The following is a 22807-nucleotide window of genomic DNA, read 5'->3' on the forward strand; positions in this document are numbered from 1 at the left end:
ATCGGAGATGAGGGGGTTAGACTATGAAGAGAGACTGAATAGACTGGGTCTGTACTCGTTGGAGGACAGTAGTGGACTAAATAAAAGCAAATTACTGTGGATGCTGGAATCTAAAACCAAAAGAGAATATGCTGGAAAGTCTCAGCAGGTCTGCTGGCATTTGTAAGGAGAGAAAAGAATTGATGTTCCGAGTCCAGATGACCCTTTGTCAAGACAAAGACAAGGCAAGGAACGTCAGCTCTTTTCTCTCCTTACAGATGCTGCCAGGCCTGCTGAGATTTTCCCGCTTTTTCTCTTTTGGTTACAGTTATTGGACTAGTTGTTCTTCCTACTTTGTGAGTGGCCAGTGTCACCCATGAGAATGGAATGAATCTGACAAACTGGTTTCGAAGACAGACCAGCAAGAGAGAAATAATTTAAAAGAAAACAAGAAAGGAAGGTGTGATGTGGAGTGGGTGGGAAGAGGTAGAGGGGACATTTCGAGTCAGTTGATGCGCGGTTTGTGTGTGTGTGTCGGTGCTGGGGCGCCGTAGCAGCTGAGAGAGTGTTTGTTACATTTGGCAGTGTATCAGTTTCAGAGGCAGATGCTTGTTTGTGTGTTCCGGCTGGGCGCCTGCATTTAAATTTGAATTCATCTCCGGTTTTAATAGGAGTCCGGGGGTGAGTGAGAGAGGGGGAAGGGCCAGCAGTCTGTCCCCCCACCCTAAGGAGTGGTAGCGATGGCTGGATCCCTGCGGCCAGACCCTGGGAAGCCGCTGCCGGAGCGGCAACACGTCCCAGCACTGAGTGAGTGAGTGTGAGCCTCGGGCTTCCCTGGCCGGGGCTGCCGCCTCTCTCGCACTGAGAAGCGGCCGCATCTTGGGTAGGGCTGGGGGAGTTTTAGCCAGGGGTTGTAGGCTTGGGGATGGGGCTGAGAGTGGGGTTGCTGCTCCTTCTCTGTTTGCCTCCCTCGGAGTTGGGGACGCGATGGACTCCCTGTGATAATGGCAAGGTGAGTACACACCACCCCTGAATGTACTCCTTCTGACATCTTTACTTCCGAAATGTAACATTAATACAAGCTGCAGGGGAAAGAAATGTTTCATTGTAGTTTCTGTTTTGATCACTGTATTCACTTCCTCAAACTGCCTCAGATCCTGATTTATTTCATGCTGATTAGCCAGTTTAAGTTTTTTTTCAGTGTCACATTACGGTGGGACAGTGGTTAGCACTGCTGCCTCACAGCAGTAGGGACGTCGGGTTCGATTCCGGCCTTGGGAATTGTGGAGTTTGCACATTCTCCCAGTGTCTGTGTGGGTTTCCTGCGGGTGCTCCAGTTTCCTCCCGTGCTCCAAAGATGTATGGGTTAGGTTGATTGGTCATGCTAAATTGACCTTAGTTTCAGGGGATTAGCAGGGATGTGGGGTTATAGCATTAGGGCCTGGGAGGAAATTGTAGTCAGTGCAGACTCGATGGGTCGAATGACCTCTTTCTGCACTGTAGGGATTCTATGATTCTTTTCTATGATTAACAATGCAATGAAGTTACTGTGATAATCCCTAGTTGCCACACTCCGGTGCCTGTTCGGGTACACTGAGGGAAAATTTAGCACAGGCAATGTATCTAACAAGCTCGTTTTTCAGACTGTGGGAGGAAACCAGAGCCCCCCCACCCCGGGGGAAACCCACGCAGGGAGAATGTGCAAACTCCACACAGACAGTGACCCAACCTGGGAATCGAACCCGGGTCCCTGGCGCTGTGAAGCCGCAGTGCTAACCAGTATGCCACCCTGCCGCCCTGAATGAAATCTATCATCTAAAAACCCAGGATTTGGGATGCTATTCCATTCTGGTCAGTATTGTTGAAAGGATTCTTAGAGTAACAACACCCACTCTTGTTACCCTCTCCTGAGCTGCTGGGTTTTTCCGGCACTTTTTTTTAATTTCACATTTCCAGGACTTGCATATTTTGTTTTATTTCAGCACGGTTGAAAGAACAAAGAACAATACAGCACAGGAATAGGCCCTTTGGCCCTCCAAGCCTGCACCGATCATGTGTTCCTAACTAGACCATTCGTTTGTATCCCTCTATTCCCAGTCTGTTCATGTGGCTATCTAAATAAGTCTTAAATGATCCTTGCGTGTTTGCCTCAACCACCTTACTTGGTAGTGCATTCCAGGCCCCCACCATGCTCTGTGTAAAATACGTCCCCTGCCTATCTGTATTGAACCTTGGCCCCCTTACCTTGAACTTGTGACCCCTTGTGTTTGTCATTTCTGACCTGGGAAAAAGCTTCCAACTGTTCACCCTATCTGTGCCCTTCATTATTTCATAAACTCTTGAAAGGCCAGTTTAAGTGGGTAACATTTTCTGGGAATGAGTGAAGGGGTGCTGTCTTATCCTCGGTCTTCAATGGTTTATCTGTTGGACATTTTCAGTGCGAAGCTTCTCGTCACCGGACAAGATGATTGTTTAAATAGCATTGCTCGAGTCTGAATTACTGACAGCCTTTAGATTGTTTTGCTTGCTTACTATAACTTCGTATTGATTTTTCTTTAGATTAATCTTCAAATGGATTTACCACCAGCAGAACACTTTTTCTGTCCTGGATCTACTTGGCCACTACCAGAAAGGGTAAGATATTAAAGTTCCCTCCATGATTCCCAACGAACACACTTTCTATTGTGTATTAAAAACTACTGGAAAAGTGGAGCTGGAGCTAACTAGAGGAATTTGGAACAATATTGGATTAAAAGAAGAATGACAAGCTGTGTGATTGTACAATGGTAAACTTTTGTCCTTCTCAATCTGTCTGCAATCTTTGACACAGTTGACCACACCATCCTCCGGTTCTGCTCCACTTTCCTCCTGCTGGGTGAGACCGTTCTCTCCTACTTTCATACTTACCCATGGGCTATCATTTGCAATGGCTTCCCTTCCTGCATCCAGGGTGGTACGGTGTATAGTGGTTAGCGCTGCTGCCTCACAGCTTCAGGGACCCGGGTTCAATTCCTGGTTTGGGTCACTGCCTATAAGGAGTTTGCATGTTCTCGCTGTGTCTGCGCGGGTTTCCTCCGGGTGCACTGGTTTCCTCCCACAGTCCAAAGATGTGCAGGGTTAGGTTGATTGGCCATGCTAGATTGACTCTTAGTGTCAGTGGGATTAGCAGGGTAAATGCATGGGGTTATGGGGATAGGGCCTGGGTGGGATTGTAGCCATTGCAGACTCAATGGGTCAAATGGCCCCCTCCTGCACTGTATGGATTCTGTGATTCCAAACTGTTACCTGTACTGCGTACACACACACACACACACACACACACCTCCAACCCCTGAAAGCACACCAGCTCTACCTCACGCCCCCTCTGCGGTCTTCTCCACTGTTAAATTATCAGCAGCTACCTGACATCTAGTGCTTCTGATTTTAATATTGAGAAGACTGAAGACATTGTTTTCAGTCCTTACTCCAAGCTATGTTGCCTAGCTACTGACTCCATCTGTCTCCCTAGCAACAGTCAAAAACCACACACTTGATGTCACATTTAGCCACGATGGGCTTTTGACCTCATATTTGCACCCTTACCAAAGCTGTTTATTTCCCTTTCTGTAACCCACCCCAACTTCACCCTTGCCTCAACTCTACTGCTGCTCAAACCCTCATTCATGCCTTTGCTAGCTTTCATTCTGCACTCTCGTTTCCTTCTCTATGAACTGTATATAACAACTCTCTTGTCTGTATAGCGCGCAAGGAACAATACTTTTCACTGTTTACTAATACATGTGACAATAAATCAACTTCAATTTCAAATTCTGCTCTGCCTGTTCTTAACTTGTCACAAGGCCCGTTTCCCTGTAACCCCAGTGGCTCCTGGCCAAAGTTTTGATTTAAAAATTCCCACGCTTTTCAAATCTCTCTTTGGTCTAGCTCCTTCCTAACTCTGGGAACCTTCTCCAACCCTTTGAGATATCTGTGATTCTCTAATTCTGACCTCAACGTTTCTGATTTTACTTGTGCCACTATTGATGGCCATGTCTGTAGTTGCCTCAGCCCCTTCGCTCTAGAATTCCCTCTGCTTGCCTCTATCTCACTTCCTTCCTCTTCAGATGCTCCTTAAAACCTACCTCTTCGGCCAAGTTTTTTTGCTAAATGACCTAATATTTCATTGTGAGGTTCAGTGTCATATCTTTTTGCCAATACTCCTGTGAAGTGTTTTATTATGTTGCAAGTAATTTTATTGTTGCCAAAATGATTAATAAGCCTGAAGATTGGGAGGGTTTTAAAAAAACAAAGGATAAGCAATACATTCATAGGGAGGGAGAAACTAGACTTTTGTAAACTAACAAGGAATATAAATCTGGAACCTTTTCCAGTGTATAGAAAGAAAGGGATTAGAGAAAGTACACATGATCCCAGGAATGAAAGGTTTGTCAAAAGAGGAGTGGTAGAGGAGTCTGAGCCTATACTTCATTGAATATTGAATTTTAAAAGCAGGAGGGAGGGATCTAATTGAAATTTACGGCATACTTGAGAGGCCTCGATAGAATGCATGTGGAGACGATATTTCTACTAGTGGGAAAGACTAGAACTCAAGGCACAATCTCAGAGTGAAGGGACACTCCGTTAAAATCGAGATGAAGAGGAATTTCTTCAGCCAGAGGGTGGTGAATTTGTGGAACTCATTGTGACAGAGGGCTGTGGAGGCCAGGTCATTGAGTGTCTTTAGGACAGAGATAGATTTGGTTCTTGATTAATAAAAGGATCAAAGGTTGGGGGGAGAAAGCAGGAGAATGGGGATGAGAATCATATCAGCCATGATTGAATGGCAGAGCAGATTCAAAGGGACAAATGGCCTAATTCTGCTCCTATATCTTATGGGTATAGAGGTTGAGGCAGAAGAAATTGTAATAGGTAATAAGGAAATGGCAGAAATGTTGAACAAATATTTTGTGCCTATCATTCCAATAGAAGATACTAGGAACATGTTGGAAATTGTGGGAAACAAGGATCCCTCCTTTTGCGGTGAAGTGATGGCCTAGTGGTATTATTGCTAGACTGTTAATTCAGAAACTCAGCCAATGTTCTGGGGACTGAGATTCGAATCCTGCCATGGTGGATAGTAGAATTTGAACTACTATCAACTAGGGATGGGCAACAAATGCTGGCCAGCCAGTGACACCCATGTCCCACGAATGAATAAAAGAAAAATGACAGTCAGGTACATAAAATAATTAATACGAGTACAGAGAGAGCACAAGACAAATTCCCTGGATCTGACGTACTAAACTCTAAGATTTTAAAGTGGTGGCAGAAGGTGTAGTGAATGCAATGGTTTTGATCTTCCAGAGTTTGGTCTCCATGGTTCAGAAGGTAGAAGATGTAATCTGCTGTTCTGGAAAGGAAGGAGAAAGGAAACTAGGAAATAATAGGCCAGTTAACCTGACATCAATAGTAGAGAAAATGCTAGAATCAATTAGGATGAACATTGATTAACTGCTCATTATGACACTGCTGTTTGTGGGAATTTGCTGAGCACAGATTAACTGCTATGTTTTTTGGGTGGCTTGGTGGTTAGCACTGTTGCCTCACATTGCCAGGGACCCGGGTTCGACTCCTGGCTTGGGTCACTATCTGTGTGGAGTCTGCATGTTCTCCCCATGTCTACGTGTGTTCCCTCCGGGTGGTCCAGTTTCGTCCCAGAGTCCGAAAGACATGTTGGTTAGGTGCATTGTCCATGCTGAATTCTCCCTCAGTGTACGCGAACAGGTGCCAGAGTGTGGCAAGTAGGGGATTTTCACAGTAACTTTATAGCAGTGTTAATGTAAGCCTACTTGTGACACTAAAAAATAAACATTAGCATTCCCTACATCGCTTTGAAACGTAGTTAGTTGCCTGTAAAGCATTTTGCCATGTCCAGTGGGTTTGAGAAACACTATGTGACTCCAAGTCTTTCTCTTTAACTGAGTGGGAAAGAAGATATCAGAGGGAGCATAATTTGGAGAAATGTGAAATTATCCACTTTGGTAGAAAGAATGAAAAGAAGAATATTTTTTCAAAGGTGATTTCAGAGCGATTTGCGTATCACCAAAAAGTTAGCTTGTAGCCGCTTCTTTCTTTGTGAGTTTTCTGCCTGAGGACAAGTCCTTAGCAATTATTTACCTAAGCACAACAACGTGCCATGATGTATTTATACTGTGGGCAGGGTGAGCAGGTGGGCCCTGAGTCTACTCCCATTGCTTGAACAAAGATTAAACCCTGTGCATTTATCTGGTGAACCTACTGGCTTTCTAGCCAACTGAACTAACAGGTACCACAGCTTGTAGTTAGAGAAAGCAATAGGGAAGGCCAGAAATATGTTTGCCTTTAGTGCTGGCTGGTTGAAGTAAGAGTAAGATGGCCTTACTGCAATTTATGTAGGGTCTTGCTGAGACCATACCTAAAGCATCATGTACAGTTTTGATCTCCTAACCTGAAGAAGGATATACTTGCCTTGAAGATTGGTGCCTGAATGAAGGGGCTCCTCTGTGTGGAGTAATTAAGATGTGGGTATGCCGGCGTTGGACTGGCGTAAACACAGTAAAAAGTCTGACAACACCAGGCTTTAGTCCAACCGATTTATTTGATAGTAAACGCACAAGCTTTCGGGGTTAGTCCCTTCGTCAGGTGAATGGAGAGTTCTGGCCTCGGACTCTAATCAGTAATCTCTAAACAGTCTTTGCTTTATATGCTCTGTCTGAGGCCAGAACTCTCCATTCACCTGATGAAGGGACTAACCCCGAAAGCTTGTGCGTTTTCTATCAAATAAATCGGTAGGACTAAAACCTGGTGTTGTCAGACTTTTTACTGGAGTAATTAAGTGCAGTGGGCCTAAACTTTTGGGCCTTTGGAAAAATGAGAGTTGATTACATTGAAATGTATACTTTTTTTTGAGGGGTAGATTCTCAAGAGACTGTTTCCCCTACCTGGTGAGCCTAGAACTATGGGATCATAGTCTGAGGGTAAGATGTCAACATTTGGGACTGAGGTGAGGTGATGGGGGGAATTCTCTATCATAGAAGATTATGGATGCTTAGCCGATGAATATGCACAAGACTAGGACCAAACAGATTTTTTGGACACTAAGGGAATCAAAAGATCTATGGATTAGTTGGAAGGTGGAGTTGATGCAGGAGATTAGCCATGATCTTGTTGAGTGATGGAGCAATCTTGAAGGGTAGTATGGCCTCCTCCTACTCCCATTTCTTACGTTCCTCCGGTGATTTAATATAATGAACACCATTTTCAGATTCTGTGCTGTCCATTGTGAGAAGTCCTACACCGGGTGCCTGACACCTCATTTTGAACTGGGGCACCACACAGTCAGAAGCTGCTAATGCCACCCTGCGCCATCTCTTATTGTAACCCAATGAACGCCCCACACCATAAAACATAATACTTAAATCTACTGACGTTGGGACGTGACCTGACTGAATCTGATAATGATCTCTGAAAGGCCAATTCAAAACTAGGGCTAAACCCCAAGAGTTTCCCTCATGCTGAACTGTGTGACAGGGATGTCCAGTTCCCTGGATGAGTTGATCTGGGAATCTCTTTCTCTGTCTCAATAAACAGACTTCTAGTCTATAAGGGCAGTAAAGAAATCTGCCCACCCCCTGTAAAACAATTTGGAAGTTTTTTTTTGTTAAATGAACTGTGGTAATCACGTTGCTTCTGAATCACCTTCTAATCTGTGCTTTCTCCTTCTATCAGGTAATCCCAAGTGTGGCCAAAGCATATCCTGAACAGGTATGATTAAATACTATTGACTCATTGGGCTGAGTCTTGCTTCTCAAGAATGGGTGGGTTAGGGGGTCGTGTCAGTGTTAAAGTGTAAAGATGTGGGAAATGGCTCAGTTCTGCTCTCTCCAGCTGTGATGTGGAGATGCCGGCATTGGACTGGGGTAAACGCAGTAAGAAGTCTCACAACACCAGGTTAAAGTCCAACAGGTTTATTTGGTAGCAAAAGCCACTAGCTTTCGGGCCTCTGACCCTTCGTCAGGTGAGTGGAGAATTCTCTACCAAATAAACCTGTTGGACTTTAACCTGGTGTTGTGAGACTTTTTACTCTCCGGCTGTAACAGAGGGAGGATGAGGGCTGGGGCCTTGCAGGAATTGGGTTGGCCAATTAAATGACCTTTGTTTGAACTGGTTCTTCTGTTTCTAACTGCTTTCACACAAACCTTGGCAAAGCAGGGGGTGAGAAGGCCTGAATTCCGAAGTTAAGTCCTTTCGCTGCACTGCTTGTGGGTGAGGAGGAGCAGGAGTGTTTCCTCGGGGCCTTACCAGTTTCTCCTGGGCTGCCCTCTTTATTCTTTTACTCCAAGGCCAGCATTTGGCTGGAAAGGTGATGATTGGGTTCAGCTGGGCTCTCTCTCTAGGCCAGATCTTTTTCTGGCTTTACATTTGAATGATGGCCATGTGTCCAATGTACCTGAGGTGGAACCACAGTGCAGAGATGAGGAGGAATTTCCGCAGCCAGAGAATGCTGAATCTGTGGAACTCTACCACAAAATGCTGTGGAGGCCAGATCATTGAGTGTCTTTAAGACAGAGATAGATAGGTTCTTGATCAATAAAAGGATCAGGGGATATGGGGAAAAGGCAGGAGAATGGAGATAAGAAAAATATCAGCCTTAATTGAATGGTGGAGCAGACTCGATGGGCTGAGTGGCCTTATTCTGCTCCTATGTCTTATGGTCTAATGTTTTATTTCCCACATCCAACATTTAAAAATGACGTAACGTAAAAGATAGATTTGCTTGAGCAATTTTCAAAGTGCTGATAAACAGCCAGCAGTGGAACCGAAGGCCAGTATAGTGCTGCAGCCATGTATGTATGAGAACATGGGAGCAGATTTGTGCTTCCTCCTGTAGAACCAAGTGAGGTGCATGGATAAGCAACATCATGAGATCTGGGCATGGTGGCACTGTGGCATTTGTCAAGGCATTTGGAATTTAATGTTGGCAAGTGCGAGGTGGTTCACTTTGGTAGGAATAATGGAAGGAAGGACTATTACTTACGTGGAGAAAAACTGCAGCAGGCAACGGTGCAGAGGGACCTCGGGGTCCTTGTGCATGAGTCGCAAAAACCCAGCCTGCAGGTGCAGCAGGTGGTCAGGAAGGCTAATGGGATGCTGGCCTTCATAGCGAGGGGGATTGAATATAAAAGTAGGGAGGTCTTGCTGCAGCTGTGTAGGGCATTGGTGAGGCCGCAGCTGGAGTACTGTGTGCAGTTTTGGTCGCCATACTTGCGCAAGGATATTTTGGCCTTGGAGTGCAGAGGAGGTTTACTAGGCTGATACCGGAGTTGAGGGGGTTGAGCTATGAGGAGAGGCTGAATAAACTAGGCTTGTACTCATTTAGAAGTTTAGAAGAATGAGGGGAGATCTCATTGAGACATATAAGATGATGAATGGGATGGATAGGATAGAGGTGGAGAGACTCTTCCCACTCAGAAAGGACAGTAGGACTAGGGGGCACAGCCTCAAGATAAAGGGGGGGCGGTTTAGAACGGAGTTGAGGAGGAACTTCTTCACTCAAAGGGTGGTGAATCTCTGGAATTCTCTGCCCGTTGAGGTGGTGGAGGCTGCCTCGCTAAATATTTTTAAGACGTGAGTTGATGGGTTTTTGATAAGCGAGGGGATTAAGGGTTATGGGGAGAGGGCGGGAATGTGGAACTGATCCACAACAGATCAGCCATGATCTTATTGAATGGCGGGGCAGGCTCGAAGGGCTAGATGGCCTACTCCTGCTCCTATTTCTTATGTTCTTATTATGTAAAAGAATCTTGCTGAACCAGTAATTCTAAATGTCAAAACACAAGAAACTTGCTTGAAACGGAAGTTTAAATTACCAAGATGCATTAATAGCTCACATTTACATATCTCTCATTGGATGTGCTAATCCTTTACTGTAGTTTAATGCACTCTTCAGTGAGCTGTGATACATGTCCCTTTTGGGAATTTTTAATATAAGGCTCTTAAAAGATTCACAATAGTGTGCTGTGTTATTTGAAGTATCGCCCTTTCTCACAGAGTAATCTAATCTTACATGGTTTGTTTCAAATGCTTCTGCTCGCTATAGTCAGTGTGCAGCATTCCTGTAATCCTGATTCGTATCTCAAGTGTGGTTAACTTTTTTTTAAGCATTCATGGGACATTTCTTTCACTGGCTGGCCAGCATTTATCGCCCATCCTTAGTTGCCCGAGGGCAGTTGAGAGTCAACCACGTTGCTTTGGCTCTGTAGGCGGCAGATTTCCTTCCCTAAAGAGCATGAGTGAACCAGATGGGTTTTTCCGTCAATCAACAATGGTTTCATGGCCATCAGTAGATTCTTAATTCCAGATTGTTTTTTCACTGAATTCAGATTCTACCAACTGCCTTGGTGGGATTCGAACCCGGGTCCCCCTGAACATTAGCTGAGTCTCTGGATTAATAGCCTGGTGCTAATACCATTTGGCCATCGCCTCCCCTGATTCTTATGGAATGCACTGAGCGGAGCCAGTTCTCCATTTGGTGCCTTTTCCATGTTCACATTCCCTCTATTCTTTTTAGGGCAGGCCTTGATAGTTAGCCTGACGTTGGGTTGTTGTCCTATTGCGGTGAGCTGGCCAAACTTCTGGCCCCCAGTTGATTTGTGCTGGTTCTGCCAAGATTAAAAATGGCACAAAGTTCATGATCGCTGGGATGTTACCCCCCCACCCTCCTCCCTTGCTGTGAACTTTCAAGCCTAGCTTTGAGGTGAATGGCACACTGGCGGTGGAAATGTTTGTGCTGGAGAGTACCTTTGGCACCTAGTGACAGCATCAAACATTCCCAGGTTATTTACAACTTGATTAGCTGCAGAATAAAGTCCCTTGTGTATTGCCTGAACACCATTTGCCAACCCCAGCCTTAAGCAATCATATCCTATTGTAGCAATGATGTGGAGGTGCCGGTGTTGGATTGGGAAGGGCACAGTAAGATGTCTCACAACAACAGGTTAAAGTCCAACAAGTTTATTTGGTATCATGAGCTTTTGGAGCGCTGCTCCTTCATCAGGTGAGTGGCTCATTCACCTGATGAAGGAGCAGTGCTCCGAAAGCTCATGCTGCCAAATAAACCTGTTGGACTTTAACCTGGTGTTGTGAGACTTCTTACTATTGTAGCAATGGAAGCCTTGATTCAGAGGTATTACTGTGGTCATGGGTTCAAGCCCTATTTGTACATAATCTGGGCTGATTCAGCAACAAAGGAGCGCTGCAATATACTTCAGTTCAGAATTTAAATTTAGCACTTTTAAAATGAATAAAACTTGATGACCTGCCTGCTCAAGTGCAAATAAAAATCTTTGGGACACTAAGAATAGGAGGTGCTCTTCTGGCCCCTGATAGACGTTTAACTCTCACCATATTATTATTACATTGCTGCTGTGGAAATATTGGCTGCTGCATCTCCTGCATTATTACATCCAGTGATTACACTTCAAAACATGTTTCATTAGCTGGAAAGCACTTTAGGAAGTCGTGGGGGTCACGAAAGGTGCTTTATAAATGCACATTCTTGTCCATGCAAGTGAGGAGAGGAAGATGTTTAAAACCTTGGTAAGAAGGACAAAGAAAATTACAGCTCAGGAACAGGCCCTTCAGCCCTCCAAGCCTGCACCGATCATGCTGCCTAACTGAACTAAAACCCCCTACTCTTCCGGGGACCATATCCCTCTATTCCCATCCTATTCATATCTTTGTCCACCACCCTCTGTTTAAAAAAAACGCCTCCTACAATGTCAATCATTCCCATAGAAACAACATTTTACACACACAATGAATGAAAAGCAAGATACTGCAAATGTTGGAAGTCTGAAGTAAAAACAGAAAAGGCGATTCTGGCCAGATCTGTGTTAGCGTTTCAGGTCAATTAAACTGCAGCAGGTTTAGGAAGTGTCAGAGATGTAACAGGTTTTAAACAAGGCATGGGGTAGAGAGAGAGACGTTGGAGAGAAGGAAGAGCAGCAAGGAAGTCTGTGATTAGTTAGAAAGCAGAGGGAGGTTAAATGACAAAAGGATGATAGCGCACGGCAAATGGAGAGTAAGTCTTGTGAAGCAGTGTGTAGCGTCCATGCCTCTGAGCCAGAAGCTCTGAGTACGAGTCCCACCTCAGGACTTGATGGTCAAGGAAGGTGCGTTCATAATGCAGCCAAAATTGGCTGAATGTCTCAACCTGGAAATCCTTCCGAACACGCCAATGACAGTAAGAGGGGGAGAGATTTCTGGTCAGCAATGTTTGATGTGGAATGGTGCCCCTCAAGCTATAAGCCCCTGGTGATCTGTTCCAGGAGTAAATGGCTAAGGAAAGAGGTGAAATTCTGCCTTAGTGCACCATTATGTGCGGGAAGACAATTGGAATTGGAGGCTGCCGTTAGGACAAGGAAGAAAACAAAAGTTGAGTCTGGAGATGGTGTAAATCACAAGAGTAATATCACTTCCAGCAATCGCCATTCAGAAAACTGAGGGGCAGTGGTTATGATCTGAGATTGTTGAACTCGTTTTTGGACCAGGAAGGCTGTAACGTGGTTAATTTAAAGATAAACTGCTGTTCCTCAATCTCACGTTGAGCTTCATCAGTGCAGTGTAGGAGGCTAAAAGTAGAGGTCAAAGTGGGAGCGAGGCAGCCGGTTAAAATGACAGGGAGCTCAGAGCCACGTCTGAATGGGAACATTTGCAAGGTGTCCATCCAATCTTGCTTGGTCACCTCCCCGTCGTGTTGAGAGCAGCAGATAAAGAACGCTGAGTTGAAAAGGGCCCAAGTAATGGAGCTGTTCTGTAATTATGGGTGGATCGGAAATGGGAAGGGTGGAATTTAATTTGGAATGCATGTGGGATAAGTCTGAGCCAGAGGTAGCTGCCCTGCAAAGAGATGTTGCTGAGAAGGGGAACTTTAAAAACCTGACCAAACATGAGAAGGGCTACAGTAAGTGATGACAATGAGCAAGGTAAAAGAGATGAAGCAGTAGTCCCATTGGTGGGAACTAACACAGGGCAGGCAGCGCTGGAATGCTCAATGAAACCATTCTGTTGGAAGATTAATTTCACAACTTTTCAGTTATGGGCAGTGTTTTCATGTGGCCAGATACAGAATAAAAATGTCCCAAGCACATTCCTGATGCAAACTCTCTCGACAGCAGAGAAAATCTTTGCCACATTCGCCTCAGCTAGACTTTCATCCAGTTTGTGAAATGTGCTCCCCACTCCAGCAACCCATTATTCGGCTGCTCCCAAGTCTTGATCAATAGCTCAGTAATGTTTTGAGTTTATTTATTAGTGCCACAAGTAGGCTTGCATTAACACCGCAATGAAGTTACTGTGAAAATCCCCTAGTTGCTGTACTCTAGTGCCTGTTTGGGTACACTGAGGGAGAATTTAGCATCGCCAATGCATCTAAACAACAGAGTACAGGAATGAGATAGAGAATCTGGTGAACTGGTGCAGCAACAGTAATCTCTCCCTCAATGTCAACAAAACAAAGGAGATTGTTCTCCTTTATACTTCCTAAAGTCGATGACATGCCCCTGTCTACATCAACAGGGATGAAGTAGAAAGGGTCGAGAGCTTCAAGTTTCTAGGTGTCCAGATTGCCAGCAACCTGTTCTGGTCCCCCATGCCAACACTATAATTAAGAAACCCACCAATACCTCTGCTTTCTCATGAGACTAAGGCAGTTTGGCATGTCAGCTACGACTCACACCAGCCTTTACAGATGCACCATAGAAAGCATTCTTTCTGGTTGTATCACAGCTTGGTATGGCTCCTGCTGTACCCAAGACTGCAAGGAACTACAAAAGGTCATGAGTATACCCAATCCATCACACAAACCAGCCTCCCATCCATTGACTCTGACTTCCTGCTGCCTAGGCAAAGCAGCCAGCGTAATTAAGGATCCCATGCACCCTGAGCATTCTCTGTTCCACCTTCTTCCGTCGGGAGAAAAATACAGAAGTCTGAGGTCGCATACCAACTGACTCAAGAACAGCTTCTTCCTTGCTACTGTCAGACTTTGAATGGACTTACCTCGCATTAAGTTGATCTTTCTCTACACCCTAGCTATGACTGTAACACTACATTCTGCAGTCTCTCCTTCTGTACGAATGGAATGCTTTGTATAGAGTGCAAGAAAGAATACTTTTCACTGTATACTAATACATGTGACAATAATAAATCAAATCAAAAACACAACTTTTGGACTGTGGGAGGAAACTGGAGCACCCGTAGGTAACCCATACAGACACAGGGCAAACGTGCAAATCCACACAGACGGTGATCCAAGCCGGGAATTGAACCGGGTCCCTGACGCTGTGAGGCAGCAGTGCTAACCACTGTGCCACCATGCCTCCCACATTGGTTGTGAAATGTGCTCCCAAGCAATCTGTTATCTGGATATTCCCAAGTCTTGATTGATAGCTCAGCAATGTGCGGGTTAACTTGAGCTGGCTTTCCTGTTCCAGCCAGCGGGACGGATTTAGTTACTTTGATAAGGGTGTAAAAGAAGCAGGAAGACCAGTGTCCTGACACAAGGTGCTTTCTCTCTTCACAGGAGGCTGCTGGTGTGTGTATGGCTAAACGGATTGAATACAATCAGCAAATCCCAAACAGGTATTGGCAAATGACAACACACAATAAAAACCTCAACTTTTAAAATTCTTTTATCCTTGCTGTTTAAACCTGAAAACATCAGAATGGTTGTGGGTGTGCTGCAGAATGTTCCAAGCTGTACATTAGTTTAATTTCAAATCTACATCATTGTCAAATCACACAGTGTATTTTAATATTTGTTTCTGGAATTTGAACATCGCTGGCAGGGCAAGTATTCATTGCCTATCCATTACTGGCCTGGAGAAGGTGGTGGTATCGGTTACAGACTGAGTCCCTGAAACATCAGCTTTGTTTAAAAACAATAGTATTTTTGTGCTAAATCTAATGTTGATCAGTAAACTCTCAAAGTGCCTCACATACCAGGCTGTTGCTGGGATGGCAACTCTGTCATATGAGGAGAGAATAAATCCATTCTCCATAAACCTTCAACCCATTACTAATTAACTATCTGTCTCGCTCCTCAAATTTACTCAATGTCCAGGTGTCCACCGCAGTCTAGCGTAGTGAATTCCACAGATTCACAACCCTTTGAGAGAAGTCTTTTCTCTCCATCTCAGTTTTAAATCTGCCACCCCTTTATCCTAAAACTACGACCTCTGGTTCTAGATTGCCCCACAAGAGGAAGCATCCAAGCTAAGTCTACTTTGTCAATCCCCCTTATCATCTTGCACGCCTCAATTGGAGTTCCCCTCATTCCTAGATTGCCCCCAAAGGAAGCATCTACTCTAAGTCCACTTTGTCAATACTTCTTATCATCTTGTCTGTCTCAGCTCCCCTCATTCTTCTAAACTCCAAGGAGTAAAGGCCTAAACTGCTCATTCTCTCTCCATACGCCAATCCCTTATCTGTGGGATCAATCTGGTGAACCTCCTCTGAACTGCCTCTAATGCCACCACATCCTTCCTCAAATAAGGAGACCAAAATTGTACTCCAGGTGTGGCGCTTACCAATGCCTTGTATAGTTAAAGCAAGATGTCCTTACTTCTATACTCTATTCCCTGAGCTATAAATGTCAAAAATCCATTTGCTTTCCTTACTACTTGCTTACCAACTTTCTGCGGTTCATGCAGGAGGACACCTAGATCCCTCTGCACAAACATCCCAAAGTCACTCTCCATTTAAATAATAATTTGCTTTTCCATTTTTCTGACCAGCATGGATAACCTCACACTTGCCCACATTCAAAGAATCATAAAATCCCTGCAGTACAGAAAGAGGCCATTCGCTCCATCAAATCTGTACCAACTACAATCCCACCCTGACCCTATTCCTGTAACTAGGGTCCCCTGACACCAGGGTCAATTTAGCAAGGCCAGTCCACCTAATCTGCACATTTTTGGACTGAGAGGGGAAATCGGAGCACGCAGAGGAAATCCACGCAGACACGGGGAGAATGTGCAAATTCCACACAGATAGTGACCCAAGTCGGGAATCAAACCCGGGGCCCCATCACTGTGAGGCAGCAGTGCTAACTATTGTGCCACCATGCCACCTTTTAAACATTAAACTCCATTTGCTACATTTTGACCCACTCACCTACCCTATCTGTATCCATTCGTATCCATTATTTCCTCATTGCAACTTACTTTCCTACCTATTTTAGTGAACGGTTATACAATTCCAAGTCAGGATGGTAAGTGGTTTGGAGGGAAAATTCCCTCCAGGGTGAATCAATGCCAGTAGAGGCTGTTCATATTTGGAGGCGGGATAAGAATTGGGCAGGGTTTTTGTTTATACAGCAGTGGCTCATTAGATTTTGGTAACTGTATAAACTGTTTACTTTGTTAATGCAGCTCAGTGGTCTTCATTTGTGTAATTAGTGTGTGGTCCTGAATTCAGTAATTAATGTGGATGATCATTAAGTGTAAAGTCATTGCTCTGTGCTAATCACTGTTCAGTGATGTCTTACTGTCGCGTAGCTAACATCAGAATAACAAAGTGACATCAAGGAACAGTTTAAACTCATTGTGCTTTCAGCTTCAAAGTGCATTATCAGGGTCAAAAGTACTGTAGGAAATGCAGTCCAAGGAAACTCTTTATTATTCATTCCTGGGATGTGGGTGTCGCTGACTAGGCCAGCATGGATTGCCCAATCCTAATTACCCCTGTGAAGGTGGTGATGAGGTGGCGCCTTGGTTCGCTGCAGGCCATCTGGTGTCTGTATTGTTTGGAAGGGAGTTCCGACATTTTAACTCAACAGCAGTGAACATGGAACGGTACAACATGAGCAGGCCCTTCGGCCCACCATGTTGTACTGAATATGATGCCAAATCAAACTATTCCCTTCAGCCTGTCCTTGGTCTGTACTCAGTGAAGGAGGAATGCTGTAGTTCCCCGTCACGATAGTGCATGGCTTGGAGGGGGACTAGCAGGTGTAATATTCCGATGTTGCCCTCGTGCTTCCAGGTGGTAGGCGTTGAGGGTTAAGATTCTGGTGAAGGAACATTTTCTTAATTCTTTGTTATATATTAGGAATGTATTTAAAAGTGTGCAATGTATTACTGAGGTAAATAATGAAATGGTAGAAGATGCCTCGCCATTGTTACCCTTCCTGAAAAGACCAATGATTTTTAATTTCAGGAAGACTTCCAATTTTATACTCTGTTCTCTTTTGGAATAAAGGCCAACATTCCATTTGCCTTCCATTTTTACTTTGAACAAAACTGAGAAACCCATTTTTTAGATACTCTTTACAATGCCCTCAAAGATTTTCCTGGACTCTGACCGTAGTGATTCTGAGCTGTCAAGGATTTACCTCCCTTTGTTTTCCTTTCCAACTTGGTAACTTTTAATGCCTCAAGCTGTCTTTGACAATGAGAATTTTCCCCTAGTGCAGGCTAGGTGAATCTTCCAGCCTTGTTTCAAATCCTTGTGAACTTGGTCATTTTGGTCTTCAGTCAGAATGTGAGCTCTACTCACATTCCTGCATGGTGAATCATAGAGACTTTAGCTGTATTCAATGATATTTTAAGAAAGTCAGCAACCCTATCTGACGATGGCTTCCTTTTATCCTCATCTCCCCTTCAAAACCCATCTCCATGGCCAAGTTAATCACGTGGGCCTTGTATCTAGGTAGAAATGCTGATTAGCATTCCCAGATCCCTTGATTCCCTTACTGATTACAAATCTGTCTATCTCAGCCTTGGACATATTTAACTATGATGTGGAGATGCTGGCGTTGGACTGGGGTAAACACAGTAAGAAGCCTCGCAGCACCAGGTTAAAGTCCAACAGGTTTATTTGGTAGCAAAAGCCACTAGCTTTTGGAGCGCTTGCTGCTCCTTCATCAGGTGAGTGGGAGTTCTGTTCACAAAGCCCTGTTTGTGAACAGAACTCTCAGTATTATGCTGTTTTTAGATGTAGGATGAGTATTGTTTGTTTCTTAGACAGGTTGTTGGGAATGAGCTGGAGTGTTACCACTGGAGTGACACTATCAGTGTATGTCTAGCGCATCCATCAGAGAAGCACCTGAGCTATTCCATACTCTTGTATATTGGCCTGGATTTTTAAGTTTGTTTCTTAGGATCACAAGTTGGCTAACATTAACACTGCTCTGGGGACCTGGGTTGGAATGGCTTCGAATCCCACCATGGCAGATAGTGAAATTTGAATTCATTAAAAATCTGGAATTAAAAAGTCTACTGATGATCACAAAACCCATTGTGGATTGTTGTAAAAACTCATCAGGTTCACTAATGTCCTTTAGGAAGGAAATCTAAAGTAAAGTTTATTTATTAGTCACAAGTAAGGCTTAAATTAACGCTGCAATGAAGTTATTGTGAAATTCCTCTAGTTGCCACTGATGGGTCATTGCACCAAACCAGCGTATCTTTTTGAATGTGGGAGGAAAACGGAGCATGTGGAGGAAACCCATGCAGACACAGGGAGAACATGCTAACTCCACACTGACAGTGACCCAAGCCAGGAATCGAACCTGGGTCCCTGGCACTGTGAAGCAGCAGTGCTAACCACTGTGCCATCATGCTGCCCCATCTCATAAATCTGCTGTCCTTACCTGGTCTGGCTTACATGTGACTCCAGAGGCACAGCAATGTAGTTGATCCTGAACTGCCCTCATGGATGGGCAATAAATGCTGGCCCAGCCAGCGACACCCACGTCCCGTGAATGAAAATAAAATTTGGAGATCAGGCATCATGTCTAAAAATCTTGATAAGAGCAATGCAGATCTCTCAGTATTTATTTATTTTGACAGCAGGATGTTTAATGATGCATATATTGGAAATCTGAAATAAAAATAGAATGTGCTGAAAATATTGAGTACGCCTGGCAGCATCAGCAGAGAAAAAAACAAAAAAATCCAAGCCTTTTGTCAGATCCTCTTTATAACTTGCTTTCCTATCCATCTGAAGGGGTTAAAATCATTGAATGTAGTAGAGTTCCCGTGTGAATTAAGTATAGCACCGTTCCCTGGGAAGCTGTTTCAATGCAATTCCCACATTTGCATAGGGGCAGCACAAACAATCATAGAGTCTCTACAGTGCCCATTCGGCCCATCAAGTCTGCACTGATCCCACCCAGGCCCTATCCCTATAACCCCATGCATTTACCCCAGCTGGTCCCTCTGACACAAAGGGGCAATTTAACATGGCCAGTCCACCTAACCCGCACATCTTTTGGACTGTGGGAGGAAACCGATGCAGACACAGGGAGAATGTGCAAACTTCGCACAGACATTGACCCAAGCCGGGAATCGGATACAGGTCCCTGGTGCTGTGAGGCAGCAAATGTGCCACCGTGCTGACCAAGAGATAAGAGAATGAGAACTCTGACGATCACGAGGTGATAGCCATAACAACAGGTGTGGATGTTTTGATGGTGTGACCATGTAGGTGTACATTGTTAATAATTAATCAGTATAATTAGACAAGTATATATAGGCTGTAACTGGTTAACTATATTCACCTGATATAAATGAAGTAATCAGAACTATTAGTTGTAATTGGATATCAATGATATCAGAACAAATATTTATTGTGTTTGGTATATGTGAATTACTTGCAAGATAAGCAAAGATATAATTGTGCATGCCCATATATCACTCAGCCAGTTTGTACGCCACCTTGTGGAAGGCAGATTTCCTTGCTATAGCTTGAATAAAGGCCTATTTAAAACTCAAAGCTTTCTCTCTCTCTCTCTCTCGAGGGTACATAGTACAAATTTCACTGGATTGTGGTGACATTCCCTATCACTATCTTTGTGTCATTAACAAGTTTAGCAACCATACCTTTGGTCCCTTCAACCAAGATGTGGGTATGCCGGCGTTGGACTGGTGTAAACGCAGTAAAAAGTCAGACCCTTCAACCAAGTCATTGATATAAATTGTGATTGTTTCTCTCTCTCTCACTTGAGTGAAGTCCTGTTCCTTTGGATGAATTGTATCAGTGTGCAGGTGTTAGCAGACTAGCTCATGGTGTGTGAGGGAGATAACTCACCTCGCTGCTTACTTAACCCTTTCTCTTTTACTTTTTGAACTGGCTAGTGGCATGCATCGACCCATATGGGCAACATATGGAGAATACTTGTACGCCCCTCCCCAACGCTGGGTCCACAACCTGCAGGTATTTGCATTATTCATTAATATAGTTAAGCTTGCATTGTTCTAAATGGAACTTCAGCCACGTGAATATTAATTGTGTCCAAATGGGAGGGTAGGGGATGCGACTGTGGGATGAGGAAGTTATGGTGTTTTCTAGCAGATGAGCAGTGGAAAATCATGGACTATCGGATGTCGGGTTCTACAGTAGTATATAAAAAGAGGCGAGGTAGCCATGTAAAATGATGAGTATCTGTATGGGTGAGGTTGTATAGACAATTCACCAGTCCTGCAAATGGAGCCCCACCAAGGCAGTAACTGTGCCACAATGTTGGCTAGCTATCTTTTATTTACTGCGTGTGTAAAACGTATTCTAGAAAAGTTAAACAACTTAAGTCATAGAATCCCTACAGTGCAGAAGAGGCTGTTCGGCCCATCGAGTCTGCACTGACTCTGACAGTGAATCTTACCCAGCCCCTCTCCCCTGGCCCTATCCCCATTATGCCACGTGTTTACCATGGAGAATCCCCCTCTAATCTACACTGTCTTGGGACACCAAAGGGGCAATTCAACATGGCCAATTCATCAAAGCTGCACATCTTTGGAGTGTGGGAGGGAGCCGGAGCACCGGGAAGAAACCCACGCCGACACGGGGAGAACATGAAGCAGTCCGTACTTTTTTGAAGCGAGAAGACTCTTTTCATTTTGCACAGTGATTTCCAGAGTTGACATCATTGTGGTGAGGCTCTTCATTCAACTACATGTAAATAAAAAAAGTGATACATTTCATAATGTCCTCATTCCTGATGCTTTTACGAATTGGTTAGCAATATTGGTCCAGCTATTGTGCTGGTTGTTTATTAGACACATGGCTCTCTCATTGTTCCTTATTTATTTGGCAGGGCACTGCCTGAATGGTGATAAACTGGTCTGCTGTTCCTGGTGGTACCATGCTAGGAAACTGAGTCACATTCCTTCAGGCCTAACCTCCTCCTTGAGCTTTCATTTGGAGGCAGAATCAATCAACAGATTAATTTCCAATTCCGATTCTCTTCCAACAGATTCAAGGAAGAAATAGATATGTTTCTGATGAAAAGAGGGAGAAAGGGCTATGGGGAGCAGGCAGGAAAGTGGAGCTGAGACCAGGATATGATCAGCTATGATCATGTTAATTGGCGGAGAGCGGGCTCGGAGGGCTGACGACCTTAGTGATATGATGGCTAGACAATTAATTCAGAAACTCGGCTAATATTCTGGGGACCCGGGTTCGAATCCCGCTACAGCGGACAGGAATTCAATATAAAAAAAAAATCTGGAATTAAGAATTGACTGATGACTATGAACCATTATTGGAAAAACCCATCTCATTCACTAATACCTTTTAGGGAAGGAAATCTGCCTTCCTTACCTGGTCTGGCCTACATGTGACTCCAGAACCACAGCAATGTGGTTGATTCTCAACTGCCCTTGGGCAGTGAGGGACGGGTAATAAATGCTGGCCCAGCCAGCGATACTCATGTCCCACAAATGAGTAAAAAACATTTTTAAAAATTGCCTACTCCCGCTCCTATGATTCATTCCCAGCAGTACTGTTCCTTTGACTCTCTCGCTGCTTCTCTGCCCTTTCACAGGATGTCTCCTCCATAATTCTGCATTTTTGGTTAAATGTTTCCTCTGATTAGAGTCAATTTGTTCTTGTGGTCGTCTTTTAAGTTTTATTTTCCCTGTCTAGCGTGGTGGCATTGCTTTCCTTTATCACCCGTGTGTGCACCCCAGATTGAAGGAGGAGCTCTCCCTGCTGGCAAGAGCGTGCATGTACAAGCACATCATCACTCCACACCTCAATCTCAGTCGGCAATGGGTAAGCAGCTTCTTCAGCTGAAGTTTAAAGTTTATTTATTAGTATCACAAGTAGGCTTATGTTAACACTGCAATGAAGTTACTGTGAAAATCCCCTAGTCGCCACACTCTGGTGCCTGTTTGAGCACAGTAAGTAGTCTCACAGCACCAGGTTAAAGTCCAACAGGTTTATTTGGTAGCACAAGCTTTTGGAACAGTTCTCCTTTGTCCATCACTCACCTGATGAAGGGGCAGCCCTCTGAAAGCTCGTGCTACCAAATAAACCTGTTAGATTTTAACTTGGTCTTTGATACTTCCTACTGTGCCCACCCCAGACCAATGCCGGCATCTCCACATCGAGGAGAATTTAGCATGGCTGAACCACCTAACCAGCACGTCTTCCAGACTGTGGGAGGAAACTGGAGCACCCGGAGGAAACCCATGGAGACACAGGGAGAACGTGAAGACTCTGCACAGACAGTGACGCAAGCTGCACTGCAAGCGCTGTTGAGCTACGATGACCTGTCCATAAATTCACGTACAATCTCCACTGAACGTTAAGTTGTGCATTCATGTATGGTCCAATGGGCTGAGGATCAAGTTGTGTTGAACCAGCAAACTGTACTGTGCAGGACAGTTACCAAGAGTGCTAGGAGACGGCTGGATGTAGTTTGCATATGTTTGGAGTAAAAATGATCTGAGACTAATTTATAACACGGCATTGTAGTCCGTGTGAACTAATTGGGCACTGTTTTTTGTGCTGTGGACTCTTA

At 44.4% G+C, this 22807-nt stretch overlaps 1 protein-coding gene across 1 annotated transcript in view; it reads left to right on the plus strand.

The window, feature by feature from the left end:
- Positions 1 to 22807, plus strand: part of tp53i13 (tumor protein p53 inducible protein 13) — a 76417-nt gene that overhangs the window by 40832 nt on the left and 12778 nt on the right. Inside the window, exons 3-7 of the mRNA XM_080211026.1 lie at positions 2539 to 2613; positions 7726 to 7761; positions 14582 to 14640; positions 20142 to 20220; positions 21928 to 22056. Coding sequence (XP_080067152.1) covers positions 2551 to 2613; positions 7726 to 7761; positions 14582 to 14640; positions 20142 to 20220; positions 21928 to 22056 — 366 coding nt within the window. The 5' untranslated portion in view covers positions 2539 to 2550. The remainder of the gene's footprint in view (positions 1 to 2538; positions 2614 to 7725; positions 7762 to 14581; positions 14641 to 20141; positions 20221 to 21927; positions 22057 to 22807) is intronic.

Source organism: Carcharhinus amblyrhynchos, chromosome 23, assembly GCF_965287045.1.
Source record: "Carcharhinus amblyrhynchos chromosome 23, sCarAmb.v2.hapA, whole genome shotgun sequence".
Classification (NCBI taxonomy): domain Eukaryota; kingdom Metazoa; phylum Chordata; class Chondrichthyes; order Carcharhiniformes; family Carcharhinidae; genus Carcharhinus; species Carcharhinus amblyrhynchos.